Here is a 16,909-nt window from a genome sequence, read left to right as displayed (position 1 = left end):
CAGATTTCCTTAAAAATCTTGCTTGCCTCTGACTGGCGTTCATTGTGAGGAAAATATTCCAGAGGTCGGAAAACGTAGCTGTTTTGAACTGGAGTCAAAGTAATGGTTTGTGAAATAAGTAAAATTCAGACAAATGGAAAATAAAATCCTGCAATAGTTAACAAATGTTAAAACACAATTTTGCACCTATATAATTGTGCACCTTAGTGAATTGACCCATTATGTATGCTCACCATGATTGCACCAGTCAATGGAAGATCTGGAGTCCTCCATTTCAGAATTTATCATCACACCATTCTGCATTCCAATTCTTGCCACTTACCGTGCTGTTTTATTTTACTTGTGGTGCTGAGAAGATTCGGAAAGCACGGAGCCCCTGAGTGTAGATGGGAACTCGTCAGATCTAGAAGAGCAAGCAGAGGTTGAGGAGCTGGACACCCCCTGCCTGGTTCTAGATGGTGATATCCCACAGACACCCGATCAGGAAATGTTCCTCAAACAGCACTTTGGAAATCTGTCCACCAACAATGGCCCAGGTTGTTGCAATTCCCTGCTAAATTTTTTTACTAATGTTGTAGTCCTGTGTGTGATACTAACCATTATTTAATGAGATGGAGAATTCCAGCATGTGCATTTGAATGTTACATAAACTGGTTTACAAGGTGTCTTAAAGTGAACCTGTAAAGAATGTATGTGATTAATAATTTGAATATTCACTCTAGTTGATGTAGTAGTGCAGCCTTCCCTTACAGAGATTAATGTTTTGGGGGGGTGTTTTTGTTTTGTTTTTTTTACAGTTGAACTGGATGGACTTTTGTCTTTTCTTCAGCCAGACTAACTATATAACTATGTTTACTGTTATTTAGTTTAATGTCATGGAAGTGCCCAGTGGAGGCTTACTAGAGATTAGGGCTGATATTTGACTCTGTCTGGGCTGTAGGAGGTTAAAACTGTCACTTAGCAAAGCTTAGAGGCCTTCATGCTCATGTACAGTTTGTGGCTTAAAATTTGCTGTTGAAGCTTCCCCCCCCACCAAGGGAGCCGTGTTTGGCACATACAGCCAGCGTTCGATATGAATGACTGTATGCAGGATTACTTGGTAATACCCAGTTGTTTCATGCATTGGCATAAACACACACACTCACATATGACTTTTTTTCCAAATGCAAAATTTCTGCATTCAGGGAGTACATCATACGTGCATGCATCACAGTGTTGGCGCATACCAGAGTATGTTCGATACAGCCATTCACTTCTATAGTCAGCTGAAGCATCGCCTTCAGCTTCATGGGTGGGAAAAAATGCTGGGATTTTATGCTACAGCAGATTTTAATCCTCAAACCATCCTTTGCCATTTGCTTTAATATAATCCTGACAGCACCTTTTGTTATTACAATTTTCAAGTGTCTGTATCAACACTGAGCTCATGAAGGATATAGGATTACCTTACAGCCTCACATTTAACCTGACACTTTTGCTGTGACAGGGAGAAAATGTGAGTAGATAATCAAAATCAAGTAACACATAAAGGAAAAGGCCTCACTACAGTGTCAGTCCAGTGTTGGCAGTTCAGATTATTACAAATGCTAATTGGTGACTGGATCTCTTTAAATATATTTTAGCCGACATCAGACCACTTTATAAAAACTGATAGAGGCTTTAACATGGTCAAAGACTACCAACCAGATTCCAGATGTCATTCTTTAACATAGGTTAAAAAATTAGATGATGTTATGCACCATTTGGGTTGCAAACTTTTCACAGTTCAGCTCCAGTATTCTATTATTTTTGCTTTTTTCTTTTTCCTGCATTTTGTCCATCCTTCTGCACCAATCCCACATTGTCTGCTCCTCTTTTTGTTCTTCTGCACTTGACTGTTACTACACTCCCTTCCTGGCATCCATCATTCCAGTGAATGAAAACCGTATGTGCGAATCCTCTGTTGTGATCACAGGCCATTGCAAGGATAAGTGCAGCCCCTGTTTTCCATTCTTGCTGTATGGGTTTGTGAACGTGAGCATATGTTCTTTTCTTTCTGGTACCTTCTGCCACAAATCATGTGGAGATGTTAGGATGAAGACACTGCAGGCTGAATGAAAGCACTAATAGACTCCTCCATCCACAGAAACAAGGAGAACACACTGATGATTGGCTGCAGCCGCTGATGGATACACAATTTTCCCACACGAAGTAGATAGAACAATTGACTTATGCCAAGAGGGGAACCCGCACACTTATCAAAATTTGGCCCCCAGCTTTCAATCAATGTATGGCTAGCTTTATTGTGGCCCATAGTCTTTTATCAAGCTTTTTGGGGTCCAGCGTTCAATTTTTGGGATACTGGACTATAAGGAGACCAGGAATGTAATCGACTTGTGTTAAAAAACCCAGTAATATACAGTATGTTGGTTATATCGAATACTAACTTAGTTATAATATGTGTTTTTAAATATTCAGTTATTACCAATTTATGATACACAAATTTATTATTCAGGTTGAATCTAGATTTACTTATCTATAATGATGAGCAATTAAAAGCTAAATTCCAAATGTGAGCAATTTTTCATGCTAAACGTGTCAGGCGTTTACAAGTTTTTAAACAGGTTGCCATTAAAAATAGGTCTGTATGTTTAGTAACCTGACAATTTATATCCACAGAGGAACCAGTCTTGAGTTCGGTGAGAACAGAAAATGCCAGCATCTCATCGCGATTTTTAGCTATGGCCCAGATACCAGCTGTCAGGTTTGTATCTCTAATACTTATATCCATATGTGAGAAAGGAGGTATAATAATCCATAGAAAGGCTTAAACATTGAAAGATGAGCAGGTCTTGAAAGGTTAGCTAGTTTATGCTGTTCTTAGCATCACCAAGTACTGTATAGTAGCATTTATTTTCCTTGAAGCAAAAATAAAAGTCACAGGTAAATGAGTATATGGCTACATGTTATTTCTTCATAAAGTTCTCTTTTCTAATCCTACGATCCTACACAATCTTCAGGTGGTAGGACACACAGGACATGAATGTAATATGATTCACTTATTCAGTTGATGAGGCCCAACCCTGGGGTTCTGTTTCTGGAGTATGACACAGTTTTTTTTATTTTTTTATATCATTGGATATCTTCCACCCTTAAAAGATAAGTTCAGCTTTCATAACATGCTGTGTATCCAGGGTATAATATGTAATATGTTACTAAATGAGCAGCCCCTGCACCCCTGGAGGTCCATCCCCTGTCACCTTTTTCCTCTTGGTGTCAGGAAAACTTGTCAGCAGTGACTCATACAGATAGCAGAGGAATGCGGCAACATACAGAAATGACACTTAGTTCTCTAGCTTGAGGCAAGTACACACTATAGAGTGATATGCTTTGCTCATATTTCCTGTCAGTGGTTTAAAACCACTTTAAGGCACACAAGTGTATTTAGTGTAGAAAACATCTGATTTGTTTAGTTGGTTTTAGGAATGCCTCCACCCAAAACAATTATACTTTGAAGAGTGATATAAACTGGATATAAAATTATAATTACCTGTGAATCCCTGGTGTGAAGGTCTAGAGTTGGGAGCAACCCAACCCTGGACCTTCATATCCAAGCTGCATTGGTAAGTTCCTCCAGCAATCTGTTTACATTTCTAATGCCTCTCAGTCTTTTTGTCAGTATTGACTCAAACTGGTCATTTCTTTCTTCCCAAGATGGGTTATCTGGAGGAACCAAAATTAAATGCTTTTTTCTTGTCTTAGGAACCAGTCTGGGGTTTTTGTCACAGAAATGTCTGATCAGGAGGTCAGTCCAGACTGTTATTATCAGAGCCCATTTCTGTACACCACACAAGCTAATGGATTGGACTATCAAGCAAAAAATCGCAATCTAGTGGATCAAGAAGGTGCCAGCCCTTTCAAACCAACCTATCAGAGAAAGAGGAAACAGCCATCAGAAATCAAAATGGGAAAAGTAGGTCCCTTTTCCCCGGTGGTGTCCAACATGAGGAAGACCCAGTCTGTACATGATCTTGTGCATGAAGGTAAGCTCCCAAATAAAAAGCCATAAGATTGATATGTTTTTTCTGACTTTTTCAACATGTATTAGTTTGTGAAAAAAGAATTGCCAATATGAAAAATAAGGTAATTATGGTTTAATTTCTAATCCTATATGGAGGCATTTTCTACACAATGCTGTTGCAAACTACAAACACTTACTTGAATCACTTTCAATTGGGGCGTGATTTAGCAATGACGCTGTGAGGCTGCTTACACAGGGATGTCAGTGCAGCCCGGACTATCAGAGAGCATATTTCTGGAGGAAACCGGCCTCCTCCCTTCCTGCACCAGAATGCACCAGGGCTTCTGCGCCCTGCAGCTCTGGGACCATCAACCTGCTCCCTCCTCTGCCCAATCTCATTCTCCTGGCTGCCCAGATTAACCAATGCTATCACCACAGCTTCCCAGGGCATACTCACTCACCGGCACAGGACCAGACACCAGTGGGAGAGTGGAGGGATGTCCTCGCTCTCATTACTACCAAGCAGGACATATGCAATATGGCGTTCAGAATCATGAGTACCCTCTCTAAGGAGATACGCGACTTAAAACATCAGATTGACGCAATACACACCTGTGTTACCACTATAGAAGCTACTGCCATGGCATTGGACGCACATATGGCGGCACTGGAGGGGCACAAGAGTGGCCCCAATGGCGAATCACTATGTTACACTTGCTCCTCAATGGTGAGAACCGTAACAGTAAATACAATCTAATGTTATGGGGTATACTGGGGGGCCACCTCAGGGGGTGACCTTAAAGCTGTGGTTATGGCCATCTTAAAATGTGTGCTGGATAAGCCACCCACAGTGGAAATGGAAGTTGACCAAGTACACAAAGTGCAAGGTTCATGGTGAGGGAATGCCCCATACCCCAGAGACGTTCTCGCCAGAATCCATTTCTATACTGTAAAAGAGATAATGCGAGAGCCTGGTCCAGAGGCCAGGTGGACTTTGACAGAGACTTAATACAACTAGGATCTCTCCCGTCTGACACTTAGAATGCGAGGGACCCTTCATCCTTTCCTGGAAGTTGTCAGAGACAACATTGGTAGGCTAGCCTACCAATGGGTCCAACCCTTCCACCTCCTGGTCTGCAAGGTCAATGATTCCTTTAACCTGTTCCTCCTGGAGCAGCTGACTGCCGTCTTTACTTTCCTGGATGTCCCAGAGATCCCTGTCCTGAACTGGCTAGACCTGTCGGTCTCGAAGGAGGCCTCACTCCTCATCTCCAGGATCGCAATACAGCAGGAGATCCCGGCCCCATACATTACCAAGGGAACCACCCTACCTCTCATGAGCCCTGGACGATGTGCAGGGTGAGACCGGTCCTCTCTCAGAGCTCCCCTTAAAGAATGACTCTTATGATTTGTCATTGCAGCCCACTGCTGCACAGTCAGTAGCCATGTACCCTTTTCAGATAGAACTGGGGTGGACCTGCCCATTTTGCAGACCTGCAAAGCAGTGGTCTTGTAACTCCTATGCAACTCCCTTTTCTCTGATGGGACTAAGACCTGTCACTGCATCTGTACTTCCTGGAATTAATTGTACTGTTTTGTTGTAACTGTTTTACCATTATTGTTTGGCCCCCAGCCAGACGGAGGTTGCTGGGCTTCTTGCCCTCTCTATATTGTCCCCCTCCACATCCTTCTGCTTACTCTGGACCCTCTCTTGGTTTCCTTCTGCAGGCTTCACCCCTATTCTTAATATTAGTAGATGTGGAGAGTGGCACCTAGCCTGGAAGGTTGGGAGGCCTTGTTCTAGTGGTTTGAGAATGGACAGCCTTTTCCCCTGCACTGTACATAACTTTTGTGCAGTGTCAGGGTGAGGCTCCTAGGTGGAGCCATTCCCAGATAGAAAGGTCCAACCCCTGCCTGCCTCTTCATCTATTCTGCAGGGCTGCCTTCTTATACTGTGCAGGTGTCCCTCTGTAAATATTTAGCTGAGGAACCAGTCTCTTGTAAAGTCTGTCGCCCAGCAACACATCTTCCCTATCGTTAATGGAACCTTCCCACACCTCCCCCCCAGTAGACTGCTCTATTTGAACATTAGTCTCTTTGTATCCACATTTAGTACATTTATTAACCTAGACCTCCCCTTCCCCATCCCCTCTTCCCAGCACCCCTTCCATACTCCTCTATTCCTAGCCACCCACCCTGACCTTTTTTTTTCTTTGCTTCTTCTCAACAAGCTGAAAAAATCTTCCTCCTGGCTTCCAAATCATCTATTGATAACCAGCACCCAGAAATAGGGTACAAAATACTTTCTAGATGGTACAGCAAAGTCCCAGACATAAGCTGGCGCTGCAACCAAGGCTTAGGCTCAATGTCCCACATTTTCTGGTACTGTCCCAGCCTACCACCTTTTTGGAAAGCTGTGAGGACTACCAGCAAACCCTTGACCTCTGTTGACATTAGTGGGAACCTGGCCCTTACCTTCCTTTTCTTTCCCCACCAGCTCTTCCTTTTCATCCCAAGCATCCTGGCCCTTATTAGCCCACCCCACTTCAGATCGCAAAATGGTTAACACTCTTTTAAAGGTATTTCAAGTTGTGTGTTATATCTTCAGTAATCATATACTGCCAGTACAACACAGTACATCTCCATTATACTCTTTTTGCAGTATATATGATTACCACAGGACAAGTTTGTTCTCTTTAATGTATTCAGTTTCAATGCTGTATTGTGCTGTCCTAGGCAACATAAAATAATCTGATGCCCTAAACATTTGCTTTATGTGTATGGTGATAGCAGAAGGGTTGTGGAGCATAGACATCCCTGAACCCAATGGGGGGCATACTCCAAAGTCTCAGTCGCTTTTGAGTGCTGTCATCTTCCAGCCCCTCCTGGCAGGTACTATAGTCTATACATTTTCGGAGAAACTGAGCTGGAAATGCAACGTCAAAATAGTTTTCATAGATTGGGTCTGCAAAACTGGGTCTAGAATACAGTGATTTTTACAGACTGCTTCAACACCGGCTGCCCAAATTTTTAAAAGTATTGCCGGCCTCCTCCTAAAATTACTGGATGCCTGGCTGTATATGACTTGAGTATGTTTCAGGCACAGTCCTGGAACACACATGCTGTAAATGAGTAAAATATCTTATTCTTATACTTGTTTAAGGTCGGTGACTCAGGCAGCATTACAAACAAAGCATCAGAATTGCAGACCGGAAGTAGAATCCTTAAAGGGGAAGTCAAATCTAGTGCCTTTCCGTTCGAATGTTCCTCATGGAAGCGTAGGAAGTATATGGCACCCGGGGGCAAGACCAGTGGTCGGTGAAGAGTAAGCCGGCACTTATGTCAGGTTGGGGAAGCAAGGAGGGTTTGTTTTTTAGGTTCGAATGCAGTAGTAATGATTGTGGTAATTTCCTCTTTAACTTTTAAGAAGTCTTTACTGTGCAGATCTCATCTAGATGCCAAACCCCAAAAGAAAACATTAAATTTATTGGAGCTTACTCATTTTTGGATTTGGTGGCTGCTTTGGTTTTCCTTTTTTAGGCTTTCTTTACTGCATTTTTCACCTGGTGATCTTCCAGCTAGTCTGTTTTTCAACAGAACAAGCTGTCCTGCAGCTGTAGCAGTTAGAGGGCTGAGACAAACCATTTACCACTGACAGGGGTTCTTACAATGGTCAGTTTTAATTTGACGTAAAACCTTCAACCAAAAAGAACAAAACTGTTTGCTGTAACTGCGTATAACATGTAAGCTGGAGTTTGGCTTTAAGTTTAATGTAAATCTGCTAGTACATCTAACATTGCCCTCCTCTGAGACTGACAAGGCTGCGGTCCAAAAGTGTCTCTGTTGCTCCTCCATCCAGAGTGGCAGGCTTACTATATACAGAAAATGTGTGGCCAGATCGCCAGGTGAAACAGAGGTGAAAAAAGCTCAAAAAACGAATGCAGCCAGCCTAATTATTAGTAAGCTGCGATACATGAAATTTTTCGTTTTGGATTGAATACCACTTTAATCATAAAACAGGGGCTGCTAAATGTTGGTAAAAAGTTGGTTTCGTTAATAACCTTTTCTTTTTTGCTATAATATATTCACAGTAAAAATGCGTCCTCAAAATCAGACTGCAGCAGAAAAGGAGCAGAAAGCCAGTCATCGTCGGACCTTGCCAGCTACACTAATGAAAGTGGAGTGTCAGCCTTCACCATTCCAGGTCAAGGATGTAAAATCAAGAGGCAGGTCCTACATGAACCCAACTACAAGCTCTATGGCCAAGATCTCCAGAAGTGTCTCTGTTGGAGAAAACTTAAACCTTGGGGACACACAGGAGCCATCAGTTGGTCCAGATGGAAAGCAAATCCTTTGTGAACCAGACTTGGGCACTGTATCTAACATGGATACTGAGAAGAGCAATCCAGCAATAAAGGACAATGCAGCTTTTAAACCTCTTTTGCAGCTTAGTGCAAGCAACTCTTCACCAAAGACATTTCAGTCAAAGAACCGAGCACATCTGACTTTAGATATTGGAAAGCCTCTACCTGACCGACCATTGCTTTCCTTTGGTAGAAGCAGAAGCACATTGGATATGGAGTCTCCAAGATCACCTAGATCACCAGGGTGTAGCTGGAAACCTAGATTATCTTTTACAGATTTAACTTGTCGTACTGACAATCAAGTTTCCGAAGGAAGTGAGAATGGCCCGTTAGATAGCCCTGTTTATACAAAAGGGAGTCCTGAAGAGGTCAACCCAAGTAACACAAAGATGAATGCAACTCAAGACAAACTAGACTTAAGTTCAGACATCATTAAACCTATCACAAGAGGTAGAGCCTCTACCATTGGCCACACTCCAGACAATCATTCAGGATTGTGTCCTGTTGAAACCATAAGACCCAGATCTCCCTCACTCAGTACAGCATCAACTCTGGACTCAGGTGGGCAAAGAGGTCCACCCCTGGTGGTATCTCCCTTTCTGTCTCCTATTTGTGTGGGTGACCTCCCAGCTCCATCTCATCTCTCTTCGTTCAGTCTCTGGCCTGTTTCGTCCTGTTCACAACTGTCTTGTTCCATAAGCAATTCCAAAAATGGTGAGGCGCATGATTTTAATATCCCTTTACTTTGGTTGACTTTGGGATATTATATTAGTATTTCAGCAGTTTTGTATTTCTTGGTTATTAGGGCATGCCCAACCCGTTATCCAAGTGTAATGTTTGTACCAATAATATACTAACATCTTTTACTTACTTTACAAATTTGTGAGCAAGTATGTCTACTCCTTATGGGGGGCTATGAAGTCAACTCACTAAAGGATTCCACATGCAATCTGAAAGTCACATAATCCATTTTTCAGAAATATCACATGAGATAATAAGAGAGTCAATTTAACAAAGCTAGAATATTGACTGTGAGGTAAATACTGCTCATTTGTTAAAAATGTGAGGTAAATACTGAAAGAAAAAAAAAAAAAACCATGGAAGTCAATTCAGTAAAGAACACACACACAATCTCGGACGATGTAGCATCGTCAAAATGAAAGTCATGCCACGTCTGCTTTATCCCTTACAAGCCTTTCCGATCCACATTCCAGGATATTTTCTTTGCGCGGCCAATCAGGTTATTAACTTCCTCTGGGCACAGATGCACCACATTTTACTCAGGCTATACTGCTATTGCCGAAACTGCTGGGAGGAATGGCTCTGCTGGACAGTACCCTTTACTGTGCTGTGTGTCATCTGACAAGGGTGCTGGATTGGTGCCACCATGGCTCTCTCAAGCAGCGGGTGCAAGTGGAATAAGCCTTGTCAGGGTTCCACGGGATTATCTGCCCTGGTGCTGTACAGATCTCCCACTTTGGTTCTCTCCCATCCTACTGTAGGAGAAACTTGGCATGTGTGTTCCAAAGTGTTCCAAACTTCCCCGATATCACCGGTCCCTTTCCCACTCACCCCTATAGTCAGGAATCCAGCCTTCAGCACTGGCCTGCATGACCCGAGAATTCAAGTCTTAAAAATCGCTGGCCTTTTTCAGGCCCAGCACTTCATCTCGGCTGGCCATTGGGTTTCAAGACACGTGAATTACGGAAGATCTGACCTATGCAAGACTGTCTTTTTGGCAAAAGCTTCAGTTGGCCATTTCCTTGGTTCCTTACCTCCTGCCAAAACTTACAACTGCCGCTTCTCCTCATTCGCCGCTCTGTGTTTGAAAAACTGTCTCTGTTGTGGCATGCGGTTTCTCAGACTTATTGCCTGCTTGTGTCCCCACCCCCGCCATATTGGTTACCATACATTTCCAAATAGGAACAAGAGTTAGGGCTGAGCCTTACAGATAAACAGGTGAAGCGAATTACCCTGTTCACTTATAAAACGTCTATCGGCTCCAGATATCCGGAATCAAACTATTAACCCGCTGGTATTTCACGGCTGCTAGGATTTATAAGATGTTTCCCCAATGCTCCAACTTTGCTGGCGAGGAGACTCGTTCTCTTCTTCACAGACACAGGCCCCATCCATATCCGTCTGATTCAGAAGGGTTACTGTACTCAATGAGCTGGAAGACTTGGTGGTTACTGAGAGGGTCCTTTGTGAATAAGTCCTCAAACGGTGGTTCTACTGGCACAAATTTATTTACTCAGATGAGTATACAACCTTGTTGTACTAACCTGCCTCCCTGTAGAATCGTAGAATCTGGGGGCCATCCTGCTGGTTCTGCTAGGTCAGGAGTGGAGGGAATTTTTTTTTTCTTCCCCTACCTCTCATCTTTTTCCCCCTCTTCTGCTTTCTTTACATTCTTACTTGTAAAATGTAGCACGGGGTACAGAGACACCCTATTGGCCAATCCCTAGGGGCATTCTCACATGCATACATTTTCTCTTTTTGTCTGGACCTGGTTACCGTGTTAGTCTTGGGGCGGCATTATGTCATGTCTGGGTCCGGCACATGGTCCTCTTGTTGAGCCCCTGCAAGAACATACTGTTATTCTGGATGCTTCTGTTTTGTGGCCTCTGTACTTCCGCCGTGTGGTGCATCAAAATAAAGAGCTGGAGAAAAAAAACCACATACATATGGTTGAACTGGATGGACATACATTTGTTATTTAAAGCAGAATTACAGGCAAACATTTTATTACATTATTCACCAGTCTGTTGTCACTGAGAAATGAGCTAAGCATTTTTTGAATTGCAAGCCCCAGTCTCCTTAACATCCGTGTTGTAAGACCGGTGGCTACTATTCCATCTATTCCCTCAAGACACATGTCTTATCACTTCCCCTCTGTAGTTCTTTGCAGTGTGCAGCGACGTAACTATGTCTGCACTCGCTTCAGTGGGCGGATCTAGGCTCCTGGTCTGAACCCCCCCACTGTTGCAGCATCATTTGACTGACAGGCCAGGAGACTCCTGGTCTGTCCCTCCTTCAGTTACCTCACACAGTGATTGACAGGCTAAGAGTCTTCTGGTCTGTCTCGGCTCTCAATACCTACGATTGGTAGGCTATGGAAAGATGAGCGCTAGGCTCAATGTAAGCGCCTCTCCTCTCAGCCAAATGTGATTTTGGACTGTGAGGAGCAACTACTGTGAAAGTAAAGTCAATAAAAACATATTTATTACCAATTTATTACAATCCAGCAGTATCTGGCAGAGCAGTGGGTGTGGACAAATGTGGGTGTGGTCTTCAAATGTGAGCGTGTTATGAGGACAAGAACACAAGCCCACCCATTCACTACAATTTCCATGGCATTATGGAAACTGTAGTTTCTCATACCTAGGCTGTGAAAATGCAGGATTTGAAGTCTATGCCTACTTTACTCCTCCTCCCGGGACTGGCAGATTCTGCTTTTTTTTTTGTTGGAGTTGTGACAACACAGAGATTTTGGTCAATTTATCTTCTAATCGGTGAAGTTTATGTCTAACTTAACCAGAGTTTATAGATTTACATAAGCAATACTACTGATTGCTAGTTTTTCATTTGTAACCACTTAAGCTTCGAAAGATTTTACACCGTTCATGACCAGGGCATTTTTTGCTATTCATCACTGCGCTATTTTAACTGATAATTGAATGGTCATATAGCACTGTACCCAAATGCAATTTATATAATTTGTTTCCACTCAAAGCTTTCTTTTGGTGTTATTTTGTCACCACTTTTTACAAATTTGTTGTTATATAGTAAATCATTGGCCGGGACCTTCAGACTGATTTGTGCTGTACCATGTGACAGCACAGATGGGGTGGCAGGCACACATGCCCCCTAATACATATAAGTGACCCAGCGCAGAGCAGCCGCCCCGCCGCTGTATATCTGCATGGGGGGTGGTCTGCTACTGGTTAGGCAGTTGGTATTTTAGCAATATAAGTAAATAGAAAAAGGTGAGTGCTAGGCAATAATAGGAAGCAGCTAGCACAGAAGACAGGTAACAATCCCCAAAATTGAATATGTAAACAAGTGCAGCGCTTTAATACTAGAATAAAACAATAAAGTGCATCACATAAAAAATTTATCAATATATGCTAAAGCAGAACAGTAAAGTGCATAATATAGCATAATATAAGAGTACAGAAAATGATTCGCAGATCATATAGTATAACACAACTATTAATGCATTAAAAACTGAATAAGTAATATGGAACAGCAAAGTGCATCATATAAAAGTGCAAAAAACAATCAAGCGAATATACTTCAATAATAACATTATAAAGTGCCTTATACATGCATAGATAATGTCTGTGATATCATATGCAATATAAATAAAAAATATATATTAGGTAGATAGCAAAATATTAAGGGTAATAAAAACTAGTATTGTCCATGATATGGTGTGATCCACAGAAGTGTCTGTTAAAATAATAAAGTGCAGCGAACTAAAGTGCTGGATGTGAACCTGATAGCAATCACGTAGGGGAATCCGCCACCTCTAACAGATGTACACTCACCAGAATGTGACTGGTAACAGGCATTTCAAGCAACACATCTTGAGGTAGGGTACAGCCAAGAGGTTAAAATGGACTGTCGTCTACTGCATACCACTGCAGAAATATAATATAGGAGCCCTGCATAAGTTGCAGTAGCATCACCCTTTTCCTATCCTGATCACTCTCTCTAGGAAATCCCCACCCTGAACTTGTCAAAAAGAGGGGAAACATTTTCTTATAATAAAAGCATTTTTATTACAAATCTTCCCCCGTCTGCTAAACTCTGCTCTTTTTTTTTATATAGGAACATTTCTTAATTTGCGGTATCTTCAGAAGCAGATCGTTCTCATAGTAGCATTGGTTTGGGTATTTTGTTGGTGCCTGTCTCTATGCTTCTCACCATTTAATGGAATCCATGATTATTGATGCTCAGCACTGTGTCCTCTGCCCCGTATAGTTGGTTTTCGACCCCATTCATGGTTGTGTGCAGCAAGAATTGGCTCTTGAGAGTCTTTGCTATGGAAAATGTGGTGATTTATTTATTTATTACAGGTACTTTTATAGAGCTGCCAATTTATGCAGCTCTTTACATATATATATTGTACATTCAAATCAGTCCCTTACCCTCAAGGGGTTTACAATCTAAGCTCCCTAACTTACATTCATGAATACACATACAAGGGGTAATTTACACAGAAGCCAATTAACCTACCAGCATGTCCTTGAAGCGTGGGAGGAAACCGGAGTACCCAGAGGAAACCCACATTAGGCACAGGGAGAACATGCAAATTCCAATTTTTATGGTGTCCAAAACCAGTCCACATGGACTGCCACTGATCGTCAAACTGCCTTCACAGATTCACATTTGTAAAATTATAGCGCTGCCCTAAAACTATTATTAAAGCATTTATTTAGCATTCTAGAAGCACAGATCCGGCTTAACTAGCAGAGTTATTGAAAAATTGATTCATATATTCTGATCAGACTTTAGTTCTTATAACTGCCTCCATTTCTCACTGTGTGTTTTCAGCATGTCTGTCTAATGGTTTATTTCATTCTGTCATCATTGTGTCATAATATTGCCTTGTTTTCAGTAGAAGGATTTGTGCATGTACTTGAAGATGTATTGCACAGCTGTATATGTGTGTGCACGCTTCTCCTATAGGGTTATTGTAGTTGGCACTTGTGTGCAGCCCTTGACAATTAAAATAGAGAAACAAAATTGTAATAAGTCAAATTTACTTGAAATAAAGTGCCCAAACGTATGGAAAGAAGTACATTGTAAGTGGAGAAAATATGCCCACTAGTCAAACTGCATACAGGTTTTGTCACCAAAAATATTATATTCATTGCAAGTGGATAATGGTGGGCTGACTTTGAGCATCACTTCTCATTTTTCTTGAGGACTGTAGAAATAAGAGTCCTCAAAACTGATAAGTCTCCCCCATCCCCCCAAATATTTAACAGTGATAATTCACTCTTTTTCTACTACATTCTATGTAATGTTAAATATGTAAGTCCAACAAGGAGAATGGGACCTCAATGACCCCAATGTAATGGATGAAGTAGGTGGGTGGACCTGGGAGCCTGGGTGCAGTGATCTCAAGCCTACTTTACACAAGCCTTTAAGATCATTTACAGTGAACTTCTTGCTTCATCCTGAATGATCAGAGCACAAGGTCACTTTAAAAGCTGGATTCTGTCTCATCTTGCCACACACACACACACACACACACACCGCTTTTGCCACATTTTGTAATGTTACAGCCTTATTCCAAAATGGATTAAATTAATTTTTTTTCCTCCACATTCTACAAACAATACCCCAAAATGACAATGTGAAAGAAGTTTGTTTTGAAATCTTTGCAATTTATTAAAAACAAGAAAAAATTGAAAAAAAACACATATACTTTAGTATTCACAGCCTTTGCCATGACACTCAAAAATGTTTCCACAACCTGATTGGAGTCCACCTGTGGGAAATTCAGTTGATTGGACATGATAAGAAAAGGCATAAACCTGTCTATATAAGATCCCACAGTTAACAGTGCATGTCAGAGCACAAAGCAAGCCAAGAAGTCCAAGGAATTGTCCATAGACCTCCGAGACAGGATTGTATCAAGGCACAGATTTGGGGAAGGGTACAGAAAAATTTCTGCAGCATTGAAGGTCCCAGTGAGCACAGTGGCCTCCATCATCCCTAAATGGAAGAAGTTTAGAACCACCAGGAATTTTCCTAGAGCGGGCTGCTCGGCCAAAATGAGCGATCAAAGGAGAAGGGCCTTAGCCACGGAGGTAACCAAACACCCAATAGTCACTCTGAAAGAGCTCCAGCATTTCTCTGTGGAGAGAGGAGAACCTTCCAGAAGAACAACCATCTCTGCAGCATTCCACCAATCAGGCCTGTATGGTAAAGTGACCAGACGGAAGCCACTCCTCAGTAAAAGGCAAATGGCAGCCCACCTGGAGTTTGCCAAAAGGCACCTGAGGGACTCTCAGACCATGAGAAACAAAACTCTCTGGTCTCATGAAATAAAGATTGAACTCTTTGGCCTGAATCCCAAGCGTCATATCTGGAGGAAACCAGGCACAGCTCACCACCTGGCCAATACCATCCCTACAGTGAAGCATGGTGGTGGCAGCATCATGCTGTGGGGATGTTTTTAAGCGGCAGGAACTGGGAGACTAGTCAGGATCGAAGGAAAGATGAATGCAGCAATGTACAGAGACATCCTTGATGAAAACCTGTTCCAGAGCGCTCTGGACCTTAGACTGGGGCGATGGTTCATCTTTCAACAGGACAACGACCCTAAGCACACAACCCACATAACAAAGGAGTGGCTACGGGCCAACTCTGTGAATGTCCTGGAGTGGCCCAGCCAGAGTTCAGACTTGAACCCAATTGAACATCTCTGGAGACCTCTGAAAATGGCTGTGAACCGACGCTCCCCATCCAACCTGATGGAGCTTGAGAGGTACTGCAAAGAAGAATGGGAGAAATTATCCGAAAATAGATGTGCCAAGCTTGTAGCATCATATTACAATGACTTGAGGCTGTAATTGGTGCTAAAGGTGCTTCAATAAAGTATTGAGCAAAGGCTGTGAATACTTATGTACATGTATTTTTTTTGTCAGTTTTTATTTTTAATAAATTGCAAAGATTTCAAAACAAACTTCTTTCATGTTGTCATTAAGGGTCATTGTTTGTAGAAAGTTGAGGAAAAAAATGAAAATATTCCATTTTGGAATAAGGCTGTAACAGAACAAAATGTGACAAAAGTTAAGCGTTGTGAATACTTTCTGGATGCACTGTATATATACTTTTTTTGTTTTTTTTCTTTTTGTTTTAAACTTTACATCCTAGTCACATTGTGTATAAATTGGCATTGTAGATGGCGTTGTTGAAAATGTATAATTATATGCATGGCTTTTTTCCATTTTTTAGCACAACCGGTCAGTTTTGAGCAGTGTGAAATAATTGCTTCGGAATTACAGGACAGTTTACAGAGAGCCCTCCGTCTCTATCGATCGGTAGGTGACTGTCCCGTTTCCTCACTTGTTTTTTGTATGGTTGTAGGAATACATAAATACCACCTCAAATAACAGCAATAATGTAATAGTAATAAAAATTAATATATAATTCATAATGGCAACCACAATTTGCATCCAACCAAAATCATTTATTTGAGTTTTTTTTGTTTTTTGCTCTGTGGAGGCCCATTGGTGGAGTTTTTTTTCCCTTTCCTGTTTTTAGCCACTCTCTCTAGCTATTAGGAAGTGAGGAGAAATTTTCTTAATTGGGATCACAAACCTCAACAAAATTTCACAAGTTTAGGCTGGGTTCACACTTGCAGGTTGGTTTCAGGTATGGGAATTGCACCTGTTCCAGCAGCCGAATCGCGCTGCTGGCATTCATTCTGAATAGAATCCTAGCCCGCAGTGCAATTGCCGGTGCAGGAACTGCAGGAAAACTGCATGGTCAAAAACACCATGAGGTTTCCCTGCGACCATGT

At 41.9% G+C, this 16,909-nt stretch overlaps 1 protein-coding gene across 4 annotated transcripts in view; it reads left to right on the top strand.

Annotated features, from left to right (window-relative positions):
- The window catches only part of MAPKBP1 (mitogen-activated protein kinase binding protein 1), a 248,028-nt gene that overhangs the window by 225,926 nt on the left and 5,193 nt on the right, over nucleotides 1-16,909 (top strand). For 2 of the 4 annotated variants that reach the window (XM_089686909.1, XM_089686910.1), the window contains 5 exons: nucleotides 357-536; nucleotides 2,659-2,743; nucleotides 3,742-4,022; nucleotides 8,092-9,078; nucleotides 16,342-16,427. In XM_089686909.1, coding sequence (XP_089543035.1) covers nucleotides 357-536; nucleotides 2,659-2,743; nucleotides 3,742-4,022; nucleotides 8,092-9,078; nucleotides 16,342-16,427 — 1,619 coding nt within the window. The remainder of the gene's footprint in view (nucleotides 1-356; nucleotides 537-2,658; nucleotides 2,744-3,741; nucleotides 4,023-8,091; nucleotides 9,079-16,341; nucleotides 16,428-16,909) is intronic. The other 2 variants (XM_089686911.1, XM_089686912.1) reach the window with 2 other exon arrangements.

The sequence above is a fragment of the Staurois parvus genome, unplaced genomic scaffold (genome assembly GCF_062004578.1).
Source record: "Staurois parvus isolate SC_StPar_1 unplaced genomic scaffold, SC_StPar_1.0 ptg000414l, whole genome shotgun sequence".
Classification (NCBI taxonomy): domain Eukaryota; kingdom Metazoa; phylum Chordata; class Amphibia; order Anura; family Ranidae; genus Staurois; species Staurois parvus.
The sequence above is the reverse complement of the archived record's forward strand: the minus strand, read 5'-3'. Positions and strand labels throughout refer to the sequence as shown.